This window comes from Heterodontus francisci, chromosome 7, assembly GCF_036365525.1.
Source record: "Heterodontus francisci isolate sHetFra1 chromosome 7, sHetFra1.hap1, whole genome shotgun sequence".
NCBI lineage: Eukaryota > Metazoa > Chordata > Chondrichthyes > Heterodontiformes > Heterodontidae > Heterodontus > Heterodontus francisci.
Genome location: NC_090377.1, coordinates 58,115,259 through 58,142,451, shown reverse-complemented (window position 1 = coordinate 58,142,451; position 27,193 = coordinate 58,115,259). Strand labels below are relative to the sequence as shown.

The window sequence follows — 27,193 nt, the reverse complement described above, 5'->3', positions numbered from 1 at the left end:
GTGGGCCATGTGCGGGGCTCAATGCCAAGAAACTGTCCTGAAAGATGGAAGCAACTTCAAGGTCGAGTAAGTTCGTGCTAACACAGGCCGAATCTCCTTCATTTCTACACCAAAATTTGGCTTTAGGTCCTAATAGCTATTTTTGGGCACAGATTCGCAGGAAATTCTGGCCCAGTGTAGCTTTGCACCGAAGCCAAACTGATCTGGTAAATCATGCAACGTTTTCCCGATCCTCTGAGTATTCAACAATGCGTTTCAGTGATAAAATGTTGTATGTTGCCTATTTGCATATTTGGAGGCTTCTGGAGATCGTGGACTCCCAGCAAAAATTTGCTTTTGTCCGTAGCAGTTTATCCGTGCGTCATAAATTCTGTTGTTCACGTAGTTTTAGCATCCATTGTCACTTGAACAATAAGGTACCAAATAACCTACCCGGACATCGACTGAGTGGCATGGCCAAAATTTTTTGCGAGCAAAGAAGGGTTTATGCTTCATAGGGATTGTATCGGGGGCCGTTATTATTTATTAATAACAGCGCTGGGGATGACCACGGTGTTATAAACCATTACAATGCAGCAATATGTTCTTGAAAATATAGGGGCATTGTTCCTTATTTCTTCCAGTTACTCGGTTTAAAACAGGAACATTTTGGATGTTTTCTTCTTTCAGTTGTAGGCCTCTGCAACTAAAACATCACTACCAAATCTTCTTGCGTATCAAATGAACTTCACGGTTGATGGATACGTTCAGAAACGTTTCTGTCAACTCAAACAGCTGATGCACCAAATGACTTAAGTCAAATTACTTCGGACGGAACGCTTTATTTCTCCAGAACAAATATGATGTACAATGCATATATGAGGTGAAGTTGCACTTCATTCAACGTTATTTTAAGATACTTACCATACATATATATGTATATATAAATAATTAGGAGAGTGTTTTGCCATTTACCGAATCGGTCATGATTTAATCCAATCCCCACCACATACACAAAGAGAGACAGTAAAACGGATTTATTTTCATGCAAAACCTTCTCCTGGTGAGGGCTGTATTGAGTCGCCGTCTCCACAGCATTTATTTCCCTTGGCAAATCGAGGTTCTTTCACGGATTATTCGTATTGTCTTTTGACGATCTATAAATAGCAACTGCATGAGATTGTCTACGTGCAACCAGAGCTTTTTTCATGTCGTTATGCACAATGTATCCGAACTGCTGTGATCAGGCACATTAAAGTACCAGCTACAAAATGCAGACCGATTAAAATACAAATGAAACAGGAATAAGGGCAAAATGCGGCCGGTGCTCGAGGAGGCGAGCCGCGAGCCACCGAACGGGACAGAACCGGCCAACATTCGAACGACAAGCCCCACAATCCCCCGCCGATGCAACATGATTGGTCGGACGATCACCTCCTCAATTACTATTGGCTGAGGCGACAGACCACGTGCCCGATGGCGCTGTGTGATTGGTCGCTCGGGTCAGTGTTACCTGATACGAATATCAAGCAGCGAGACAAGGCAGAGGGGCTCGCGGTACAGGTATCAGCACAAAGTAGACATGGACACCAAGGAGCAAGGAGCCCAAATGGAGCCATTATTACCAACGGTAATTCTTCACGCTGACTTCCACATAGACATAGGGGAAACAAATTGTATTTCCATTCACGTATCTCGGGGTGAAAGCTGATGTAAAACAGTTGCGGGCGACTTTTTATTGGAATGCGAACGGTGACAGATGAAAATGCAGTAATTAATTTTGTGTTTTTATCTATTTTGAAACGATATTGTGCTATCAACAGCAAAAGGCATTGATTTAAAATTATTCCACCTGACCTGGCAGAATCCTGCAATGGCTCAGGGGAACATGAGTGTCTTCATCGGTGATCTCTAGAAACCTCTTTATGAGGCTACGCGAATACAAAGTGTTTGTCAGTGAGACAGTAACATTAGTCATGGATGCGGAATATACCCTGCTGAAGCGTGAATAGTGACTCGCCTTTTTTTCCATCAGAAGATGTTGGAAAATCTGCGAGGACGAGGGTAGGACTGTTAATAAGCTGACGTGCTCAGTGCTCTGTATTGTGAGTACGCAAAGTCATGTAACACTGAACAGAGAAGTAATGGACTTGACGCAGTCACGAGCTGTGGGAAGCAGTTGTTAGCAGGTCGGCACGACAAGAACCTGCTGGGTTCACATTTGTTGGCAATTAACAAGCAGAACGAAATATTCTTCTGAATACAAATACACGTGAATGTTGAATGCGGAAGATGAAAGGTTACCACAGATGTATCATACTAAGGATTTGTAGCACCCCACTTCGAAAGGTTTTTTAAACTGAAAAGCAAATCCTTGAAGTCAGTCATTTACGACGCTTCTTTTCGCATGATACTTCTACTCCCATACTTTCGTTATTCCTATTTACTTTTTTAAACCTACAATAATTAAAAACTAATTTACTATTAATCACATTTTAGATGCTTGGTCTATTCAATGGCAAATTGTATTTTTGAGGTCAGATTTTCTATTAGGATCAATGCTACAAACCAAGTTTATTATATCTTTGTCAATATGCGTAAACCTGACCACCGTAAATGTTTGTAGTAAATATCTGATTTTAATAGTTGTGTCTTTAGCAAAATCAAATGTATATTTAACTTTTTGTATTATCCAGTCCCACTTGAGTATTCTGTTAAATTTAATTTATTGTAAATTTAGAAATGTACATGGGGTTTAAATTAATCATAGCCATCTTTAAATAGACAAATCTAGACACTAGTCAAAATGGATTTGCTCATGACAAAGTGACATGGTAGCTACCTTAATCTTTAGTCTCTCAGAACGAAATTAAAGGCTTTTCTTTATCAAGACATTATTGATGTGTATGGAGCTGGACAACTTTTCCAAACATACCTGTGCCCTTGTGCATTGATGTTCAGTTTCCCTGTCTAGTCAAATATTTGTTTTGGATTAATTTTAAATATGATAGCAGTAACAATAGAATTAGATAATTTTAGAGCTAAAAGGAAGCCATTTTGTCTGAGACCATCCTCTGAAGAGTTATCTATTTAGTTCCATTCCCCTACCCTTGCCTTTCTTCTGCATTTTATTTTGCAAACCTCTCAAAATTTTGAAAATCATCATCTAATTTCATCTTAACTTTCTTTGTGCTAATGAAAAGATGCCCAGTTCCTTTACTATTTCCTTGCAATAAAAGCCTCTTATCCCCAGTATCAAATCTTTTCTATCCTCTCCATGTCCTTGACATCCTTCTCAAAGTAGGACATCTAAACCTAGACACAGTATTTTGATTGTGGCTGAATCTGCTATTTGTATAGATTTAGCATTATTTGTTTGCTTTTGTATTTGTTACAGTTACTTATATAATCTAGCATTCTATGTGCTTTTTTCATAACTTTATTAATTTGTCCTCCACCTTTAAAAAGTTAATATCGGAATCGCTAACTTTCTCTGCTCTTCTATTCCAGTTGAGGCATTCACTTGGTGTGATCAGCAGTGCACTGAAGGTGACATATAATGAAATTCATTCATTCAGTAGTGGAATTTATTTGCTTTAATATTGATTGATGTGCAAATAGGCACTTGAGTTATGCATTTAATTATATAATTAACGAATGCATCTTAAAATTAAAAATTAAGGATTTTCTGTTCACAGATGGGAACAAGCCTTGAAATATATTTTGAAAATAGTTTTGAACAATGACACTTGTTAACCCGGATAGCTACAACACCAAATTACATTTATATTGCGCCTTTTGCACAATGTTAATCTCCCAAGATGCTTTCCAGGTAGAATTGACACTGAGCAGTAGCTGAAGTCATTAGTTAAGGCATAGCTGAAGAAGTAGGTTTTGTGTAGGCTATTGAAGTGGCATAGAGGTAGCAATATGGAACGGTTAACCAACAGAATTCCAGAGCATAGGGCCCAGATGCTGAAAACTCAGACACTGAAGGTAGAATGGATGGAGTGGGAGGGTATGCAATGAAGGTCGGAATCAGAAGAATGAAGGATATGCAGGGTTGGAGGATAATACAGATATATGGTGGGATGAAGCTATGGAAGAATTTGTGAATGAGGTTAGGCATTAAATTCAATTGGTTTGGGGGAGTGAAAGTTAATCCAATTTGGCAGGAAGAGGAATGGGGTTCTTAGGGCAGGAAATAGGATGTGACAGCAGAGTTTGGACAAGTTGTAAGGTGGAGCAAGGAGATAAAGCAAAGAGAAGATGTGAGATGAACTTCAAGGAAACAAAGATGATGTCATGCTCACGAGAAGTGCAGCGATGAAAATACAGAATCAAACTGAAGAGTTATAAACAGTTGGAACAATTTTAAAGAGACTGGTACATATGCTGTCAAATAAATGGAGGACAAGACACATGACTCTCAGCATCTCTTGCACTCAAATCCACATCTGTGCCTAATAAGACTGAAAACCGATTAAGCCCTGTTTGAATGGAAATGCAACAGATAATAACCTGGATGTAAGCTATCCTCAAACACAATGGGCTGGATTTTAAGAGCAGCGAGTTCAGTGTGGGCCGCACACTAAAGAGCCACCACAATCTCAAGCATGGTGGTTCATTTAAAAAGCTGGGGCAGCACCCCCCCCCCCCGACAAATCTCATGGAGGGGGCGGGCTGTTTGTCCTTGGCAATGGTGTCAACTGCCTGTGTGCAGGCGCTGGCGCCATTTTTAAATGGCAGCCAGCCCTGCTGCCTAATTTAAATTTTTAAACACATACCCCCCAAAATTAAATGAATAAATTTCTTATGCCCCTTTCCCAAACCCCCAATAACAATTACATTATTTATTTGCCCTTTCCCTCAAAATTCTCGCCTTTTACATCTAACCTTCCTGCCTCAATCTGCACAAAGTTTAAAGTTCAACCCTTCCCACCATCCCCTATACCCATTACGTGCATTTGACTCCCTTCCCCGCACTGAAAATCTTACCTCTTCTCACTCCCCTCCAGTGTCGCGCTGCCTTTCCCCAGACAGGGATTTGAAGGTGTGGGAGTGCTGGCTGCTGCACTGAAGATTGCGGCAGTCTCTCAAGATTGCAGGTAAGTCTATGTTAATTCGTTCATTTTATTAATTTGAATATTTTAATTGAGGTCCCGTCGCCCAGCGGCGGGGAGAGCACCACGGAGCCTCGCCACAGCTGGGAGGATTGGGCCGGGCCCTCCCAGAGTCGAGGTCTGTGGTGGGCCGCATCCGGACCCATCTTCAGGCACCCGCCACCATGGAACCTGATGCCAGGGGGAACAACAAGATCCAGCCCAATGAGACAAGACCTTTCTCAGACTTCTCTTCTCTGAATAACCTCCGTTACAATGGAATGTGAACCACCCTCATCTCCTTAGAATGGGGCCATCATCAAGGCCATTATACAGCCCAGCTAGGACTAAAACCTGAAGTCACATGTGTGAAGCCGGCCCCTGTAAAGTTCACCTTAAAACGTAATTGTTTGAGGAACAAAGGGGAGAGGCTTTTCAGGACTGGACTAGAGACAACAACGTCAGTCTAGCCTGTACTCAGTCACACAGTGCAACAAAGAGCCATATTGAATACCAGCAAGGCTGAGAGAGAGATTGATTCCAACCAGTACAACTGAACCCTGCTGAGACATGTTGGAAGCTAGCTACAACAGAGACAAGAAAGTGCCTTTGCAAAAATGACTTTTCTACCGGTGAGAATTGACCTAAGACATCAGCACCATCTTCAACTCAAAGTGAACCACCAGGAGACTGCAACAACCCAACAAATACCAGACCACCAGCAAACAGGCCTGCAACTTTAAAAATTCACTTTCTGAGGGGGATCCCACAGGTCATTCCTGAAACAGCAGACTTTTACAACCTGAACTCTGAACAACTCTTAGCATGCACTTTTTAAAAATCTATCTTCTCTTGAGAGTGCGTGTGAGAGTGAATGCGTTTGTGAGCGGCGTTGCGATCATTTCAGGATTTGTTCAATCTTTTTTACCTGCAAGAAAACCTGTCTGTCTGTTTATCTGGCAGATAAAACAAGGGACTAGTAACAAAAACACTTTGCTGTGGTCAGTTGGGAGGTGACCAGTGGGAACAAGCCATGCCATCACCCACCTGGCCATAACAATGAGCTTGGAAGTTTCAACAGCAGTGCAAGTGAGGTAAGGATGGTGATGTTGCAGAGGTGGACATAAATTGTCTCAATAAAGCACAATACTGAATAATAAGTACCTCAACATTTTTGTTGTCTAAATGGAACTGTTCTTGGCACACTGAAAATAATGTGAACAGGGCTGCTATAGATATTTTGAACATGGTCTGCTCTACATGTACCATACTACTTGAGGGACCTAATCAAACTCCACAGACATGGAATGGATCTTGATGTCCAAAGGTGAGATAGTAATATAGACTAGATAGAATACTATCCCAACAATATTGTTGTTCTTAACATTTCAGGGACAGAGGAAAGGGTTTAAGGAATTTCATTAATATGTGACACTATGCTGGGTGGTGACTTGAAGAAAAACTGAAGTAGCATCTTGGTACTTTATTATCAGAAGTGAGATGAGAAAATATTTTTTATGGTTAGAATTTACAGTTATGTCACCTGACATTTTGAAGAACCATTTATATATATCTATTGATAGTTAATTGAGAAAGTACACTACATGGTGTGGCACTGAGTTCAAGAAGGTCCTAAGCTAGATTATCAGACTGTAATGTGTTATCAAGTTTCTACCAGGGCAGCTACTGTGGTACTATTATTAAGCTCTGCATCCCTTGGGAGGGAATGGGGATAAAACCAGACATGTTTTCTGTTTCTAATCACTATCCATTGATTCCTTTTGGAAAGTGTGTATATACAGAAGTTTTGTGATGACAAGAACAGGCTTGTCTCTGATCCCCTGAGCAGCACACATAGCCTGCACACACACTCTGTCTAGGTATACTCCAAGGATAATCATTTGGCGATGGAGGATTACAGTGCTAATGACATTGTACCTCCAGGACTCAGTACCTTTAGGATTTGATTGGAAATTAAGTAAAGGGGTCTAAAGGCTATTTCTTGGAAAAAATGTGTGCACTAATCATAAATTGAGTATTCTAAAGTAAAAAGGAGTAAGTTTTAAGTGCCTTTTGTACATAAAAATACCATACATGTTCTTGAAGGCTGCCAGGCTGCTGTGTTATAATAGCGTTTTGTTTTATTTGTTTACTATTTTTTTTGGTTGGTGAAATAATCGGATGAATTTATATTTAGTTTGAATTGAGAAATTTTGGAGTCATGGAGAATTACTGTTTTGCTGAGGTAAGTGCCATGGAATCAATTTACCTGGAATAATGAAATGCCCATTCAATTTAACATATCAATGTGACAATTCAAAGTATCATAATTTTCAAACTTTGTATGTTAAATTGAGGTTTGTGGAATTGGAAGGTCAGTCTCAGCTTGGATAAATTATTGACCTAAGGGCAGAAAATAGCAAGTCATGGTAAATTATCATTTTTCAGACTGGAGGATGGTAGACAGTGAATATGGTACCAACCAACTGCAACAGGACATAGATAGGCTATCAGAATGGGCAGACACGTGGCAGATGGAATTTAATACAGACAAGTGTGAGGTGATGCATTTTGGCAGAAGGGATAGGAAGAGGCAATATAGACTAAATTACACAGTTCTAAAGAGTGTGCTGGGAAAGAGGGACCTGGGGTTCATGTTTATAGATCTTTGAAGGTAGTAGGACATATTGAGAGAGTAGTTAGCAAAGCATATGAGACCTTGGGGTCCGTTAATGGAGGTATTGCATACAAAAGCAGGGAAGTTATGTTGAATCTTTATAAAGCTCTGGTTAGGCCACAACTAAAGTATTGCATCCAGTTCTGGTCACTAGACTTTAGGAAGGATGTGAGGTTCCTTGAGAGGGTGCAGAGGAGATTTAACAGAATGGTTCCAGGGATGAGGGATTTCAACTACAAGATTAGGTTGGAGAAGCTGGGGTTGTTCTCTTCAGAGCAAAGTAGATTGAGGGGAGATTTGATGGAGGTGTACAAGATTCTAACTGGTTTAGATAAGGTAGACAAAGAAATGCTGTTACCATTAGCTAATGGTACAAGGCCTAGGGGACACAGAGTGAAGGTTTTGGGCAAGAGATGCAGGAGAGATGTGAGGAAAAACATTTCTTTGCAGCGAGTGGTAATGACCTGAACTTACTGCCCACAAGGGTGGTGGAAGCAGAGACAATCAATGATTTCTAAAGGAAATTGGATGGGCACTTCAGGGAAATAAACTTGCAGGGCTATGGGAATAGACTGGGTGAATGGGACTGATTAGATTGCTATACAGAGTCAGCATGTACTCGATGAGGCGAACGGCTTCCTTCTGCGCTGTAATGACTGTATGACGGCACAGTGGCGCAGTGGTTAGCACCGCAGCCTCACAGCTCCAGGGACCCGGGTTCGATTCCGGGTACTGCCTGTGTGGAGTTTGCAAGTTCTCCCTGTGTCTGCGTGGGTTTTCTCCGGGTGCTCCGGTTTCCTCCCACAAGCCAAAAAGACTTGCAGGTTGATAGGTAAATTGGCCATTATAAATTGTCACTAGTATAGGTAGGTGGTAGGGAAATATAGGGACAGGTGGGGATGTTTGGTAGGAATATGGGATTAGTGTAGGATTAGTTTAAATGAGTGGTTGATGTTCTGCACAGACTCGGTGGGCTGAAGGGCCTGTTTCAGTGCTGTATCTCTAATCTAATCTAAAAAGACTCTGACTCTATGACTCATACTCTGTGGGATGGGTAAAGAAGATAGTTGGGCTTTAACCTGGTGACTCACACATCACAAGTGAGCGAGAGCAAATGGTGGAGATGGGGACAGCTTTGTACGATCTGCGTCAGAAGCCACAGGACTCCCCAGGCTTTGTTTAGTTGGATGCAGATGCTGAACCTCAGGGGCCATTGATGAAGAGAATATTTCTGGAGCAACAGCAAAGAATGTGCGATGTACGGACAGATGTTTCAGCCACACTGTGCTCGCTTGCAGAGAGATTTGAGAAGTCCATCTCAAGCATGATGTTGCAGGCCTTTGCGATGATGTCTTCACTCATAGAAAGAGTGACCACATGTATTCAGTGTCAAATGCAGCAATCAAATGAGTGCATGCTAACCCTCACCAATTGTTTGCATACTATGGGCTGAATTTCTTAGGGGCAGCGGGGGCCGTGATGGCGGGCTTGAAAACTGGAGCCACCCCTGCCTCTGCTGAGTCCAGGACCCCAGCCCGCATTTTGGGCCTGTCAGCAACTCACTAGTTGCCAGCAGGGCTCCCATCGCTTTAAGGAACGAGAGACTGTCTCCAAGAGCCAATCAGAGTGCCGGCAGCTTTTCAATCTCAGAAGCGCCATCAGGAGCAGTGGCACACAGCTGAGAGGAAGCAGAGATGGACGCTGCCCTTGTAACTATGGATGCTGCCCTCATAAAAAGATGAGTGGGGTTGGGAGTCACCAGGGCCAGTTAGCCAGACCCTGGCGAGGTGGGTGTGGGGCTGGTGAGGATGAGGGAGGGGTGCTTTTGCTGTTGGGGTGGCCATTGCCGTTGGGGGTCCCTCTGTGGGATACAGAGTGCCTGATTAGGAGCCTCCCCACCCTGAGCCCGCAGGAAGGCCGCCAGGCTTCACCAGGCCCCCTCCCCACCTGGCGGAGGACACACCTGCTGCTGATAAAATGCCAGCAGCAGTGGGAAGAGGCACCTAATTGGCCACTTAAGTGGCACAATTGGCCTCTGGGCAGGATGGCTGTCTGCTGGTAAAAATGCCATGGCAGTGGGAAGATGATGGGCAGTCCACCCCCACCTTCCCTCGCCATGTTACAGACCACCACCACTGCCGCCGCCACCACCACCACTACTACTACAACGGGTTATGATACCCTAGTCTCGGACCCACTGATCTGCAGTAACGTGCTCTCCAGCGTATTGCTAGCAGGGAAGTGTGGTTGGGCCATGAGAAGGATGATGGTGAAAAGGGACATGGAAATGAGCACTCAGCTCAAAGCGCTTTCACTCCTCACTTGTTAACACCACCAACCACCCACCGCCTCCCCCCACCACCCTCAGTTAGTGCCCCACATGCTGCCTCATGTCCTAATGGCCAAGTCTGCCCCTGCAGTCTTTGGCGGGACACTCTCGTACTCCAAAACCCAGATGATGTCGGCAAAGAGCATCTCAGCAGTCAAAACAGGGATATGAGCTACCTGTCTCTAACCCTGTTGAAGCCACAGGGTTTGCACCATGTAGAAGTGCTGGGAAGTGGAAGAGTAAAGATTTGTAGTTGCACAGGCCCATGTGTGTGTTACACAATGTTAGAATGTTAAGTTTCTGTTTAATCTTTGAGCGACGTAGGTATTACTTGTTTCCAGCACTTACCTGTGTTGCCCATTTTTGGTTGCTATCTGGCAAGTGGCCTTTTCACTTGTTGTGAATGGTAAGACAAGAATTGATGCCAAGCAGTGGTGGGGCTGTGAAAGGTATGCTTGCAGGACTACTTTGTGTTGGAGGAAGATGGGGGTAGGGGATGGGTGAAGGTTGCTTTTGCTTGTGGCTGTCAAATGGGTAACTGGTGGAACGCACGTGAACCTCACAATAATGAGGGCATCCTGGGGCAGCAGTTTGCACCTCCGCTGATGCCTTGGCCGCATCACATTCCTTCTCCTACTCTGCCTTGGAATCGTCTAATGAGGCTCGGTGCTCTACGCCTTGTTCCTCCCACATGTTCAAACCTCACTGCTGTGCAATGTTGTGGAGAGTGCAGTTCACCACGATCATTCTGGCACTGCTCTTTTGGTGCTGTTGATGCTGCTCGTCAGCTTGGTCCTTATCTGAGGCCCAAAGTAAAACAGCATATGTGGCACCTAAAGTGCTTCAAAGTGGAAATCAGATGTACAAATTTGTGAATTAACCTCTCAGCACAAATACTGTGAACAAAGCCTTTCACATACTCGGGCAAGAAAGCAGTTGTGAGGTTTCAGTACTTATTGGTATATTTCTCTATCATGTCTTCAGCCCCTTCAGTTGCCATTGTGTTCTCGCCTGGCTTTCACTGGCGAGTTCCAGGAAGCCTGAGAAACCCATGCAGCGCTATGATTCTATGTCTGAAATCACCTCTTTAAAAAAAAAACAGCATCCTTTGCTGGGGAGGGGCATGGAAAAGCTGACTTGGTGTGTTAGTTGCACCATGTTGGGATGATACATACTTGATGGGCACTTCTTTTCCTGTTTCCTCTTCTATGTTTGTAACTAGAATAAGGTTCTAGTACATGGATCTGATACCTTGCAAAATTGGTCACTGCTCAAATCTGTAGCTCATGAAGATAGCAATAGATCAAATCTGATTTATTTAGTGCTATTAATACAACTATCTTTCAGACCAGAATAAAAATCAAAATTGTATTCATCTTTGCAGCATTCATTTGTTACATAACCAATTATGCATTAACATATTTTGCAGAAATGCTGAGAGTCATTTTTGATGTTTTACTCACTGCTTGTGACAGTTCAGATTGAAGAATGCTACAAACAACAATTTTTGTAAACCAGGGCTGCAGAAATGTCTGACTCACAACATATTCAGTAGATTTCTTTAATGCCAAGGGGCGTCTTGAATTCTACTTCACAAAGCATACAAGTTAGACACTGTGCCCTTGAGCACTGGTACAATCCAGTTGTGCATTCGACTAATTATAAGTGATGACCTACTTGTTCTCCACCACTTAAAAGAACATAATTGGGTACATTTTCTTCCTGGAGTAAAGTGCAACAAAAACTTAAATGAATAAACTTGAGTGCTGATTGTTCCCAGAAATGTTCTCATAAATGTACAATTTTTGATGCTTTATGTATTTTCCTATGGGTAAAATGTTGAAAGAGCTGGCCAAGTCCAAGAGGACATAGCTGCTAGACTGGGTCCAGGGCAGGTGGTGAAGGAACCAACAAGAGGGAAAAATATATTTGACTTCGTCTTCACCAATATGCCTGCTGCAGATGCATGTGTCTATGACAGTATGGTAGGAGTGACCACTGCACAGTCCTTATGGAGACGAAGACCCATCTTCACTTTGAGGATGCCGTCCATCGTGTTATGTGGCACTACCATCGTGCTCAATGCGATAGATTTCGAACAGATCTAGCAATGCAAAACTGGACATCCATGAGGCACTTGGGCCATCAACAGCTGCAGAATTGTACTCAACCACAATATGTAACCTCATGGCCCAGCATATGCCCCACTGTTCCATTACCATCATGTTGGGGGATCAACCCTGGCTCAATGAAGAGTACAGGAGGGCATGCCAGGAGCAGCACTAGGCTGACCTCAAAATGTGGTGTCAACCGGTTGAAGCTACAACACAAGACTACTTGCATGCCAAACAGCATAAGCAGCATGCGATAGACAGAGCTAAGCGATCCCATAACAAACGGATCAGATCTAAGCTCTGGAGTCTTGGCACATCCAGTCGTGAATGGTGGTGGACTGGAGGAGCTGGCTCCACAAATATCCCCATCCTCAATGATGGGGGAAGCCCAGCACATCAGTGCAAAAGATAAGGCTGAAACATTTGCAACAATCTTCAGCCAGAAGTGCCGAGTGGATGATCCATCTCAGCCTCCTCCTGAAGTCCCTAGCATCACAAATGCCAGTCTTCAGCCAATTTGATTCACGCCACTTTTCAAGAATGGAGGTCGAGAGAAAACAAGGAACTACAGGCCAGTTAGCCTAACATCAGTCATTGGGAAGATACTGGAAACTATTGCACTTGGAAAAGCATAGTATGATTAGAACAAATCAGCATAGTTTTTACTGAAGGGAGATCCTGTTTGACAAGTTTATTACAGTTTGTTTGAGGATGTAACCAGTAGGGTGGATAAAGGGGAACCAGTAGATGTAGCATACCTGGATTTTCAAAAGGCATTCGACAAAGGTGCCATATAAAAGATTAATAGGCAAGATAAGGGCTCATGGTGTTGGGGGTAATATATTAGCATGGATAGAGAATTGGTTAACAGACAGGAAGCAGAGAGTGGGCATAAATGGGGCATTTTCAAGTTGGCAGGCAGTGAATAGTGGGGTACTGCAAGGATTAGTGCTGGGGCCTCAGCTATTTAGGCTCTATATTAATAAGTTGGACGAAGAGACGGAGAGTAATGTAACTAAATTTGCTGATGATACAAAGCTCGGTGGAAAGGTAAGGAGGATGTAGAGAGGCTGCAAAGAGATATAGACAGGTTAAGTGAGTGGGCAACAAGATGGCAAATGGAGAAAGATGTAGGGAAGTGTGAAGTTGTTCACTTTGTTCATAAAAATAGAAAAGCAGAATATTTTTTTAAAAAGGTGTGAAACTGGTGTTGATAAGAGAGACTTGGGGGGTACTCGTACAAGGAATGCACAAAGTTAACATGCAGGTGCAGCAGGCTATTAGGAAGGCAAATGGCATGTTGGCCTTTATTGCAAGGGGATTGGAGTACAGGAATAAAGAAGTCTTACTAAAATTGTACAGGGCTTTGGTGAGACTGCACCTGGAATACTGTGTGCAGTTTTGGTCTCCACATTTAAGAAAGGATACACTTGCACTGGAGACAGTGCAGTAAAGATTTACTAAATTGGGCCCTGGGATGAGGGATGATAAGAGGCTGAATAAATTGGGCTGACATTCTCTGGTGTTTAGAAGAATGAGAGGTGATCTAATTGAGACATACAAAATTTTGAAAGAGCTTGTTAGGGTAGAAGCTGAGAGATTGTTCCCACTGGTCAGGGAATTTAGAACATGGGGACACAGTCTCAGGATAAGTGACCTATCATTCAAGACCGAGATGAGGAGAAATTACTACACTCAAAGGGTTGTGAATCTTTGGAATTCTCTACCCCACAGGGTTGTGGATGCTGCATCATTGAATACATTTAAGGCTGGGATAGATAGACTTTTGGTTTCACAGGGAATCGAGGGATATGGGGAGCAGGCAGGAAAGTGGAATTTAAGCCCGAGATGAGCCATGATCGTATTGAATGGCAGAGCAGGCTCAATGGGCCATATGGTCTACTTCTGCTCCTATTTCTTGTGTTCTCCATGTGATATCAAGAAACGACTGAAGGCACTGGATAATGCAAAGGCTATGGGCCTTGACATCATTCCAGCAATAGTGCTGAAGACCTATGCCCCAGAACTTGCTGCACCCCTAGCCAAGCTGTTCCAGTACAGCTACAACACTGGCATCTATATGGCAATGTGGCAAATTGCCAAGCTATGTCCTGTACAAAAAGAGCAGGATAAGTCCAACCCAGCCAATTATCGCCCCATCAGTCTACTCTCAATCATCAGTAAAGTGATAGAAGGTATCATCAACACTACCATCAAGCAGCACTTGCTTAGCAATAACCTGCTCAGTGACGCTCAGTTTGGGTTCCGCCAGGACCACTCAGCCCCTGACCTCATTACAGCCTTGGTTCAAACATGGACAAAAGAGCTGAACTCAAGAGGTGAGGTGAGAGTGACTGCCCTTGACATCAAGGCAGCATTTGACCGAGTAGGGCATCAAGGAGCCCTAGCAAAACTGAGGTCAATGGGAATCGGAGAAAACTCTCCGCTGGTTGGAGCCATACCTAATGCAAAGGAAGATGGTTGTGGTTGTTGAAGGTCAATCATCTGAGCTCCAGGACATCACTGCAGGATTTCCTCAGATAAGTGTCCTAGGCCTAACCATCCTCAGCTGCTTCATCAATGACCTTCCTTCAATCATAAGGTCAGAAGTGGGGATGTTCGCTGATGATTGCATAATGTTCAGCACCATTCGCAACTCCTCAGATACTGAAGCAGTCCATGTAGAAATGGAGCAAGACCTGGACAATATCCAGGCTTGGGCTGATGTGTGGCACAAATGTTACTTGCCACTTAAGAGCAAGCAAAGAGCATCTCCAACAAGAGAGAATCTAACCATCTCCCCTTGACATTCAATGGCATTACGATTGCTGAATTCCCCACCGTCAACATCCTGGGGGTCACCATTGAGCAGAAACTGAATTGGAGTAGCCATATAAATACCATGGCTACAAGAGCAGGCCAGAGGCTAGGAATCCCGCGGCAGGTAACTTACCTCCTGACCCCCCAAAGCCTGTCCGCCATCTACAAGGCACAAGTCAGGAGTGTGATGGAATACTCTCCACTTGCCTGGACGGGTGCAGCTCAAAAAGCTCGACACCATCCAGGACAAAACAGCCTGCTTGATTGATTGTTTGTTTGTTTGTTTGTTTGTTTGTTTGTTTGTTTGTTTGTGAATGGCGTGACATTCACTCCCTCCACCAATGCACAATGGCGGCAGTGTGTACCATTTACAAGATACAGTGCAGCAAGGCACCAATGCTCCTTAGCACCTTCCAAACCTGCGACCTTTACCACCTAGAAGGACAAGGGCAGCAGGTGCATGGGAACACCACCACCTGCAAGTTCTCTTCCAAGCCACACACCATCCTGACTTGTAACTATATCGCTGTTCCTTCACTGTCGCTGGGTCAAAATCCTGGAACTCCCTTTCTAACAGCACAGTGGGTGTACCTACCCCACCTGGACTGCAGCAGTTCAAGAAGGCGGCTCACCACCACCTTCTCAAGGGCAATTAGGGATGGGGCAATTAATGCTGGCCTAGCCAACGATGCTCACATCCCCCATGAATGAATAAAAATATACTAGCAAAAGCAGAAGAGAGAAATAATCCATTGCTAAGAACATTCTCAGTGGGGTAGATGAACAGCCAGAGGTTGTGGTCCACATCAGTGCCAATGACATAGGTGGAAAGAGGGCTGAGGTCCTGCAGGCAGATTATAGGGAGCTGCGAAAGAAATTAAAAAGCAGGATATCAAAGGTAGTAATCTTCATATTACTCTCAGTGTCACTTGCTAGTGAGTACAGAAATAGGTGGATAGTACAGACGAAATATGTGGCTGGAGAAATGGTGCTGAAAGGAGGGCTTTAAATTCCTGGGTCAATGGGACTGGTCCTGGGGGAGGTTGGATTTCTGATGAAAGGTTAGTGACCTGAAATGTTAACTCTGTTTCTCTCTCCATAGATGCTGCCTGGGCTGCTGAGTATTTCCAGCAGTTTCTGTTTTTATTTTTCACTAGCTGGTCAGAAGGGAGAGAAGCAAAGCCGGAAATGGAAGGCAGAAAATTAGTAAGCGAAGTATGGAAGGAAGAGGAAACAAAGGCTAGAAAATAGACAAGAAAGTTGTTCAAAGATTAATGGTATATACTTCAATGCAAGGAGTCTGATGAATAAGGCAGATGAGCTGAGGACACAGTTAGACATTGGAAGTTATGATATCATAGCCATACAGAAACATGGTTTAAGGAAGGGAAAGATGGCAACTCAACATTCCTGGTTACAGGATATTCCGAATGGATAGAGGGAGATAAAATAGAAAGGAGGGGTTGACAATATTGGTTAAAGAAACAATCACAGCTATGAGGAGGGATGATACACTAGAAGGATTATCAAATGAGGCCACATGGGTTGAACTGAGGAACAAATATGGGGCAATCACTGTCCTGGGAGTATACTATAGACCCCCAAACAGTCAGAGGGAGATAGAAGAGCAAATATGTAGGCAAATTGCTGATAAGTGCAGAAACAATAGGGCAGTAATAGTAGGAAATTTCAACTACTCTAATATTAACTAGGATAAAATCAGTGTAAAACGTATAGAGGGCATAGGATCCTTAAAATGCATTCAGTAGAATTTTTTGAGCCAGTACATAGTAACCCCAACTGGAGAATGGTGGTACAAAAGCAGAATACTCCAGATGCTGGAAATCTGAAATAAAAACTGAAAATGCTGGAAATACTCAGCAAGTCAGGCAGCATATGTGGAGAAAGAAATTGAATTTCAGGTCGAAGACTTTTCCATAGATGCTGCCTTACCTACTGCGTATTTCCTGCATTTTCCGCTTTTATTTCTGATTTCTAGCATCTGCAGTATTTTACCTTTTTGTATTAGTGTTTAATTCACTGCCACCTCTCTTCCAGGAATGCCTACCTTGAAGTTCTCTTTTTGATGCGATTTCTGTTCGTCTCTTTTACCTTATTCACCTTCATTGCTTTTAATTTCCCTTCTCATGTTTGATCAGGTATCGATGAAAACCTGCTTTCACAGCCACATCTCCTTTCTCAGTAACTGTCTCTGGCTCCAAACTATTCCAGGTGGATTCCAACTAAAATTACAGCCTGCATGTTTTGGATCCATCCACTATTACAGGTATCTCCTAGACATAGTCTTCCTCGAACTGCTGCTATCACTGCATCCTGAGATCCTCACTCAATGCTATGCGCTGCCACATAAACATTCTCAATCTCTCTCTTCAGCAACACTGACTCACTATCTCAAAGCTGTCCTGGTCTGCAGTTTCATTTTATTCTTTGTCTCATCTGATGCTGATGGAAGGTCATCAATCTGAAATATTAACTTGGTTTCTCTCTCCACAGATGTTGCCTGATCTGCTGAGTATTTCCAGCATTTTCTGTTTTTATATTATACAAGAGAAGGAAAATTGTGTTTTAGGGGACATAACTGGGTCGGTGGACGAGGTTTAGTTTAGAGATACAGCACTGAAACAGGCCCTTCGGCCCACCGAGTCTGTGCCGACCATCAACCACCCATTTATACTAATCCTACACTAATTCCATATTCCTACCACATCCCCACCTGTCCCTATATTTCCCTACCTATACTAGGGGGCAATTTATAATGGCCAATTAACCTATCAACCTGCAAGTCTTTTGGCATGTGGGAGGAAACTGGAGCACCCGGAGGAAACCCACGCAAACACAGGGAGAACTTGCAAACTCCACACAGGCAGTACCCAGAATTGAACCCGGGTCACTGGAACTGTGAGGCTGTGGTGCTAACCTCTGCGCCACTGAGGTATCAGTGGAAGAGCATTTTGTTATTGATCATTGTTAGTGTCCAATAAATTCTGTTAATGGATGTTAATGATAAATACTACTGGTTGAAGGTAATAGGGTGAACAGGTGTTGGATGTTGATTAGTTAATTGTGTTTAAATGTATATGTAAAGAGCCAGCCAGCACTGGCTAGGTGTTGTTAGGAGTGGAGAAGTAAGCAATAAACAGTCTCCAGTAAAGCATCTTCGTTTTAGTGTCTTTTTCACAAATAGGCTTGGAAGTTTCTCTAACAATCATAATTCAGTTAGCTTTAGTGTAACTATGCAAAAGGCCAAAGATAGACCAAGGGTTAAAGTTTAAAATTGGGGAAAGGCCAATTTTACTAATATGATTTGTCAACAGTGGATTGGAAACTGCTACTTGAAGGTAAGTCAGTGTGACAGCAGTAGGAGGAATTCATGGAGGAGATGGAGAGGATTGAGAACAAATATGTTCCCACAAAGAAAAAGGATGGCACTCTCAAATCTAGGCCCTGCTTTGATGTCAAACTGCATATGGAGTAGGATAAAGTAAAAAAGGGAAGTTTATGTCAGAAATTAGAAAAGGAAATTAGAAAAGCAAAGGGAAGGCATTAAAATAATATAGGCAAGTAAAATCAAGGAAAACCCAAAGTTGTTTTATAAATATGTAAACAGCAAGAGGATAACTAAAGAAAAAGTAAGACTATGAGATCCAAAAGTGTGGAGGCAGAATATGTGGGCATGGTTCTTAATGAATACTTTGCATCTGTCCTCACAAAAGAGGGGGATGCTGCAGACATTTTAGTTAAGGAGATGGAGTGTGAAATATTGGATGGAATAAACATAGTGAGAGAGGAAATATTAAAGGGTTTAGCATCTTTGAAATTGGATAAATTGCCAGGCTGAAATGTATTCCAGACTGTTAAGAGAAGCAAGGGAGGAAATAGCAAAGGCTCTGACCATTATTTTACAGTCCTCTCTAACTATAGGTGTGGTGCCAGAGGACTGGAAGACTGTTAACATTGCAACTCTATTGAAAAAGGGAGGAAGGGATAGACTGAGTAATTACAGGCCAGTCAGACTAACCTCTGTGGTGGGAAAAGTATTGGAAAAAATTCTGAGGGACAGAATAAATAGTCATTTAGAAGGCATAAATTTTCAAGGACAGCCAGCATAGATTTAAGAGAAGGTCATGTCAACCCAATTATTATTGAATTTTCTTTGGAGGCAACAAGGAGGATCCATGAGAGTAATGCATTTGATGTAGTCTACATAGATTTTAGGAAGTATTTTTTCTTTGTTTATGGGATCTGGCATGGCCAGCATTTATAGCCTATCCCCAATTGCCCTTGAGAAAGTCATGGTGAGTTGTTGTCTTGAACTGTTGCAGTCCTTGTGGTGTAGGTGTACCCACAGTGCTGGTAGAGAGGGTGTTCCAGGATTTTGACCCAGTGACAATGAAGGAACAATGACATCTTTCCAAATTAGGATGGTGTGAGAGACAGAGGAGAAATTGCAGGTGTTGATATTCCTATGTGCCTGCAAGGTCCCATATAGCAGACTGGTCAGAAAAGTAAAAGCCCATGGGATCTAAGGGGAGGTGGCAAATTGGATCCAAAATTGGCTTTGTGGCAGGAAGCATAGGGTAATGATTGGGTGTTTTTTGTGACTGGAAGGCTGTTTCCACTGGGGTTCAGTACTAGGTCCCTTGCATTTTGTAATATGTATCAATGATTTAGACATAAATGTGGAGGCTGTGATTAAGAAGTTTGCAGATGATACAAACATTGGCCGCATGGTTGTTAATGAGAAACAAAACTGCAGACTGCAGGAAGATATTAATGGACTGGTCAATTGGGCAGAAAAGTGCCAAATGGATTTCAATCTGGAGAGATGTGTGGTAATCCATTTGGGGAGGGCAAACAAGGCAAAGGAATACACCATAAATGGTAAGATGCTGAAAAGTGTAAAGGAACAGAGGGACCTTGGAATGCATGTCCACAGATCCTTGAAGGTAGCAGGACAGGTAAGTAAGGAGGTTAAGAAGGCAAATGGAATACTTTATTAGCTGAGGCACAGACAATAAGAGCAGGACGGTTATGCTCGAACTGTATAAAACACTAGTTAGGTCACAACTGGAGTATTGTGCTTGGTTCTGGTCACTGCACTACAGGAAGGATGTGATTGCACCAGAGAGGGTATAGAGGAGATTTACATGGATGATGCCAGGAATGTAGAATTTTAGCCAAGAGCAAAGATTGAATAGGCTGAAGTTGTTTTCTTTGGAATAGAGGAGACGGAGGGGAGTTTTAATTGAGGTGCAGAAAATTAAGGAGGTGCCTAGATAGGCCCTTTCTATCCACTCTTTCTGAGCAGAGAGGTCAATATCAGGGGGCATAAATTTAAAGTAATTGGCAGAGGAGTAGAGGAATTGAGGAGAAATATTTTGCACCCAGAGGGTGGTAGGGTCTGGAACTCACTGCCTAAATGGGTAATAGAGGCAGAAACTGTCATTGCATTAAAAAATACTTGGATATGCATCTGAACTGTCATAACCTACAGGGAGACAGCCCAAGAGCTGGAAAGTGGGATTAGGCTTGATAGGCTTTTCTTCAACCAACACAGACATGGGCTGAATGGCCTCCTTCTTATTTGTTAATTGTAATTGTATCTAAGTGCATTTAGGATTTAAATGCTTGCAATTCCTAACAGCATGTGTGCACATGCTCAATGTCATTTCCTACTATGCTTATCACTACAGGAGAGTTGCATACTGGTGTCTGGCTTTGATCTATGTGCTTCCCTAGCTGAAGGGGCAGAAGTGATGGTGTCTACTGTGCCATATCCCCATTTTGCTGACATTTGGTGTGTTGTCTTTTTAACTACTTGCCCCTATTCATCAGTGCCAGAAATATCGTTTGAATTGCTAGGTTTATCCTGCTTGGAGATGTGCTTAGAGGTCACTTGTGCAGGGCATGATACTAGCATAGCTAATTCTTATGTCTGACCCTCAGTTTCCCCAAGTTAAAAGCTCCCTCTTTCCAAGACACTCACTCATCGGGCACTAAAAGCCATGTGGGTGTACCTACACCACAGGGACTGCGGCGGTTTAAGAAGGCAGCTTCTCAAGGGCAATTAGGGATGGGCAATAAATGCTGGCCTGCCAGTGATACTCACATCCCATGAACAAATATTAAAAAGACAGAACAGGCTATAGACTTGTGGTCTTGAATCCTTGAAAGCAGTTGAGGCCAAAACATTGTTTGTTTTCAAGAAGGAGTTAGATATAGCTCTTGGCGCAAAAGGAATCAAAGGATATGGGGGGGAAAGCGGGAACAGGTTACTGAGTTGGATGATCAGCCATGATCATAATGAATGGCGGAGCAGGCTTGAAGGGCCAAATGGCCTACTCCTGCTCCTATTTTCTATGTTTCCATGTTTCTCTGGCTTCACGTAATTCTTCTTTGGACTCCATGGGCTGAATTTTAACTTGCATGAGCGGGGGGAGGGGGGGGGGGGTGGCTGCTGATGGTGGTGTTGAAGACATGATGGGGAAATATGCCAATGAATACTTAAACCTCACAACCTGCCTGATTACATGAAGGGCTTTGTTCACAGTACTTGTGCTGAGACGTTACTTTCACAATGTTGGATGCTACTTTGGCAACTTTGGAGGTGTGTACATCTGATCTCAACTTTGGAGCTCTGATACATCAGATCTGCATGGTTTTTGGTTATGCTGTTTTGCTTTGGACCTCAGACAAGGGCCAAAATGACCAACAGCATCAGCAGTAGCAGCAACATCACAGCATACGCAGCAGCAACAGCCTGCTCCTCACAGATCCTCCACAAGAAGGAGGTGATGAGCAGAGAGGTACAGATTGCAGGAGTGATACCTGCAGTACTGTACAGGTAGAGAATCAGCTTCCTGGATATATCAGAACAGCAGTGTCTCAGGATCTTGAGTCAGGTGGTGGCAGACATTTACAGCCTTCTGGAACAGGACCTGCTGCCAAGTGGACCTGGTGGCCACACTTTACCAGTGGCTGTCAAAGTCACCACCATCTTTGTCTCTGGCTCCTTCCAGGGGTCTGCCAGAGAAATTTGCAAGATCCTGGCAGTTGGGTGGCTCATAAATGCATAAAACAGTTTGCCAGGGCAGGCAATTATGTCAACCTTGCCACTGTTGATGCCAGTCAGAGAAATTGGCTGCTCAGGTTTGCCACTCTGGCTGGCTTCCTGCAGGTACAGGGCTTCATTAACTGTATGCATGTGGCAATTAGCACATTGCCAGATCACCTAATAGTATTGGTCAACTGCAAGAGCTTCCAGTCCATCAATGTGCAGCTGCTGGGCAACCACAAAAAGATGGTTAAGCAGGTGTGCATAAAATCCCAGGCAGCTGCCATGATGCTTTTGTCTTGCAGCTGTCCATCCTCCCTAATCACTTTGCACTTTTAAGCCATCTAACTGGCTGACTGCTCAGAGACTAGGATACCCACTTAAAGTGGCTGATGACACTTGTCAGGAACACAACCAGTGAGGCTCAGGAGTGATACCATGAAAGCCATATGGCAACCAGATATATCTTTGAAGATGTGCTTCAGGTGCCTGGACAGATCTGGAGGCTCCCTTCAGTATGCACCACCCAGCGTCTCCAGAATGATCGTGTTATGCTGCACTGTGCATAGCAGTAAGGTTTGGACCTGCTGGAGGAACAAGGCACAGAGCCTCTTCAAATCATTCCAAGGAGGAGGAGGCAGAATCTGGAGTGTCCAAAGCACCAGCTGCCCAGGATCCCTCATTATTGTGAGGTTCACTTGGGTCCCACCAGTTCACCCTTCTAACAGCCAAATGCAAAATCCACTTGCTCCTCACAGCCAGCTTTTCACCAACAGAAAGCAATCCTGCAAATAATCAAGTACCCCTTTCACAGTCTCTTCCCCCATTGCTCACCATCAATTCTTGACTTAAGATTGATCATAAGTGAAAGGCCACTTGCCAGGCAGCAATGAAAAATGGGCAACACAGGAAAATGGTGGAAACAAATATTTACATGGCTCAAAAATAAAATGAACTTAGCAATCTAACACACCCATAAACAACTACAAAGCTTTACTCTTCCTCCACCTAGTACTTCTACATGATGCAACCCCTGTGGCTTTAGCAGAGGTAGAGGCAGCAAGTATTCTAATCCAGGTAGCCAGGCAGTGAAGGATAGAACCTAACATCAAACTTAACCCAAATCCAACAACCACAGTTTCAGTCTGGTTCTATATATACCTCTTTCAAACAACCAATCAAATTAAAGGGGCTAGATATCCCTAATGAAGGGGCACCAGTGCCATACAGTGACAAAAAACAAACTATAAAGGAAACTTAACTAAATCATGCTAAACTATAATTCCTGGTAATGATGATGCTGGTCCTATATGTAGGAACACAAGTGAATCCCCAGTTAATGCGCACAGCCTGAACATAATTAAACCACTCAATTAATATACAATTAACAGAATGCAAAGTTCCCTGCTCTGACTGCTGAAATGCACTTGACTGATATCTCTAGGTTTTAGAGCCTGATGAAGGCCCTGCCAAAGACTGCTCCACCTGTGCAGAGGCAGACTTAGCCATCGGGAGATGAGACAGCGTATGGGGTATTGACTGGGAGGAGTAGGGAGGAAACGGGTAAGAAATGGAAGTGCTTTGTGATGTGTCCCCACTTCCATGTCCTTTTTCACCATCAACCCTCTCATGGCCATCTGCAGTTCCCTGCTAGCAATATGCTGGAGAGCATTTTGCTGCAAATCTGTGGGGCCAAGGCTAGGGTATCAAGCATCCTATTTGACAACATTCCAGCAATGGTACTGAAGACCTATGCTCCAGAACTGGCCGGGTCCCTAGCTAAGCTTTTCCAGTACAGCTACAACACTGGCATCTACCCAGCAACGTGGAAAATTTCCCCGTTATGTCCTGTACACAAAAAGCAGGACAAGTCCAACCTGGCCAATTACTGCCCCATCAGTCTACTCTCGATCATCAGTAAAGTGATGGAAGGTGTCATTGACAGTGCTATCAAGTGGCACTTGCTTAGCAATAATCTGCTCTGTGACACTCAGTTTGGGTTGCACCAGGGCCACTCAGCTCCTGACCTCATTACAGCCTTGGTTCAAACATGGATTAAAAAAGAACTGAATTCAAGAGGTGAGGTGAGAGCTACTGCCCTTGACATCAAGGCAGCATTTGACTGAGAATGGCATCAAGGAGCCCTAGCAAAATGGAAGTCGATGGGAATCGGGGGGGGAAAACTCTCCGCTGGTTGGAGTCATACCTAGCACAAAGGAAGATGGCTGTAGTTGTTGGAGGTCCGTCATCTCAGCTCTAGGACATCACTGCTGCAGTTCCTCGGGGTAGTGTCCTAGGCTCAACCATCTTCAGCAGTTTCATCAATGACCTTCCTTCAATCATAAAGTCAGAAGTGGGGATGTTCGCTGATGATTGCACAATGTTCAGCACCATTTGCGACTCCTCAGATACTGAAGCAGTCCATGTAGCAATGCAGCAAGACCTGGACAATATCCAGGCTTGGGCTGATAAGTGGCAAGTAACATTCTTGCCACACAAGTGCCAGGCAATGACCATCTCCAACAAAAGAGAATCTAACCATCTCCCCTTGACATTCAATGGCATTACAATAGCTGAATTCCACACTAACATCCTGGGGGTTACCATTGACCAGAAACTGAACTGGAGTAGCCATATAAATACAGTGGTTACAAGAGCAGGTCAGAGGTTAGGAATCCTGCAGCAAGTAACTCACCTCCTGACTCTCCAAAGCCTGTCCACCATCTACAAGGCACAAGTCAGGAGTGTGATGGCATACTCTCCACTTGCCTGGATGGGTGCAGCTCCAACAACACTCAAGAAGCTCAACACCATCCAGAATAAAGCAGCCCGCTTGATTGGCAGCCCATCTACAAATATTCACTCCCTCCAGCACCGACGCACAGTGGCAGCAGTGTGTACCATCTACAAGATGCACTGCAGCCAAGCACCAAGGCTCCTTAGCACCTTCCAAACCCACAAACTCTATCAACTAGAAGGACAAGGGGCAGCAAATGCATGGGAACACCACCCCCTGCAAGTATCCCTCCAAGCCGCACACCATCCTGACTTGGAACTATATCACCACTCCTTCACTATCGCTGGGTCAAAATCCTGGAACTCCCTTCCCAAAATCAGTGGATGTCCCTACCTCACTTGGACTGCAGTGGTTCAAGAAGGCAGCTCACCACCACCTTCTCAAGGGCAATTAGGGATGGGCAATAAATGCTGGCCTAGCCAGCGATGCCCACATCCCAATGAATGAATAAAAAAAAAAATTAACTTGGTATTCATAGTTTACCATCCATTGCTGAGAGCCTGCCTGCATTTGTTTGATTGCTGCATTTGATGCTGCACACAGGTAGTCACTCTTTGCATGGACAAAGACATATTTACAAAAATCCTGCGACAACATGGCACTGATGCTTGAGGTGCACTCCTCCAAGCACTCTGCAGGCGAACACCGTGTGACTGGAACACCTGCCCATCTATCGCACATACTTTGCTGCAACTCCAGAAGTATTCTCTTTTTCAGTGGCCTCCAAGGTACAGCATCTGCATCTAGCTGAGCAGAGCTTAGGGCTTCCTGTGGCTTCTGACGTGGACACTCCACTGTTGTCCCTGTCTACACCATCTGCTCTTGCTTACTTTTGATGTGTGAGTCACCAGATGAAAACCTAACTATCTGTCTTGCTGGTCCCACTGAAATGTGAGTATCTGATCTGATGCAGGAACTCTTGAGTTTCCCCGAATGCTGTGGAGTTTTGACTCTCCTGTTTTTATAACAAGATCCTTGGCTGGAACCCTGCCTGATGACAAACTTGGCTCCCTGTTGGCAGAGAATTGTGCAGCAGACGCTGCATCCCAGAAGCAGATAGGTTTCCTACTGCTTAGAGATCATTTGGGGTGGTATGGGTACAAAGCGGCTTGGAGGGTCAGGCAGTGATTGTGGGGTGTCAGAGACAGTTTGGGGACAGAGATTGTGGGGGGGGGGGGGGGGGGGTGGGCGCGGGGGTTGGTTCTGATTGTGAGGCAGGGAGGATGTCGAATCGCATGGAGCAAAGCAAGTTTGCTTCGTGGACAGTGTGGAAGCACTTTTTCTCCAGAAGTATGGTAGGATAATGGTTATGCTACTGGACAATTAACCCAGAGACCTGAAGTAATGATCTGGAGACATGAGTTCAAATCTCACTATGGTAGCTGGGGAATTTAAGTTCAATTAATTAAATAAAATATGGAGAAAAAAAAAGCTAATAATAGTAATGGTGACCATGAATCTACTAGATTGTCATGAAAACCTATCTGGTTCCCTGATGTTCTTTTAGGAATGGAAGTCTCCTTCTGTCCCCAGTCTGGCCTAGATGTGACTCCAGACCCAGATTAGCTGACTTTCAACTGACCTCTGAAATGGCCTAGCAAGCCACTTGGTTGTATTCAGGATGGTGACACACCATCTTCTCAAGGGCAATTCAGGATGGGCAATAAATGTTGGCCTTACCAGTGATGCTAATATCTGAAGAAATAAAAAAAAAGCTCTGGAAAGCCACTTACGTCCTCTCTTCCCTTTATCTGCCGTGTTAAATTTAAAACAAAAGATAAAATCTGAAGCAGTCTCATGATGATATTTAAATGACAACCCACCTCCTAGGGTTGGGATGGTTGCTCACCTGCATCCTGCCTGTTAAAACCAGAAATGGGTGGGTTTGAGGTGGGTTGGGCTCAGGTTTGAGATTTTCAAAACTTTTACATCCTACCTGACCCAAACACACTCACTTTTGGGGGTTATAGTTCCCCTCTTAATTTCAGAGGCTGTAAAAGAGATGGTTTTCCAGCCCAAAGTGCTTCAATGCATCATAAAGGTCAAATTTGTCCCTTTCAGCAGTTGTTTTCAAAAGGTCTATTTGCTCTGAAATGTTTTACCTTGTGTGAGAGGATGAGTATATTGTAGTTTTGGCTTTGAACTTCCCTGTTCAGCTGATCTGATTTGTTGAAGAGGTCCAAATGGTTTGAATCCAAGTCCTAATGGGAGGATGAGATGCCTATTACAGGGCCCCCTTCCCCTCCAAAGGGGCATCACAGAACCTTGTGTTGCTGCATCAAATTATTACCATCTTCCCT

General features: G+C 43.8%; 1 protein-coding gene across 1 annotated transcript in view; it reads left to right on the top strand.

The window, feature by feature from the left end:
• Positions 1 to 1,557: 1,557 nt before the first annotated feature.
• The window catches only part of LOC137372380 (sodium-driven chloride bicarbonate exchanger-like), a 274,810-nt gene continuing 249,174 nt past the window's right edge, over positions 1,558 to 27,193 (top strand). The window contains exon 1 of the mRNA XM_068036269.1: positions 1,558 to 1,609. Coding sequence (XP_067892370.1) covers positions 1,562 to 1,609 — 48 coding nt within the window. The 5' untranslated portion in view covers positions 1,558 to 1,561. The remainder of the gene's footprint in view (positions 1,610 to 27,193) is intronic.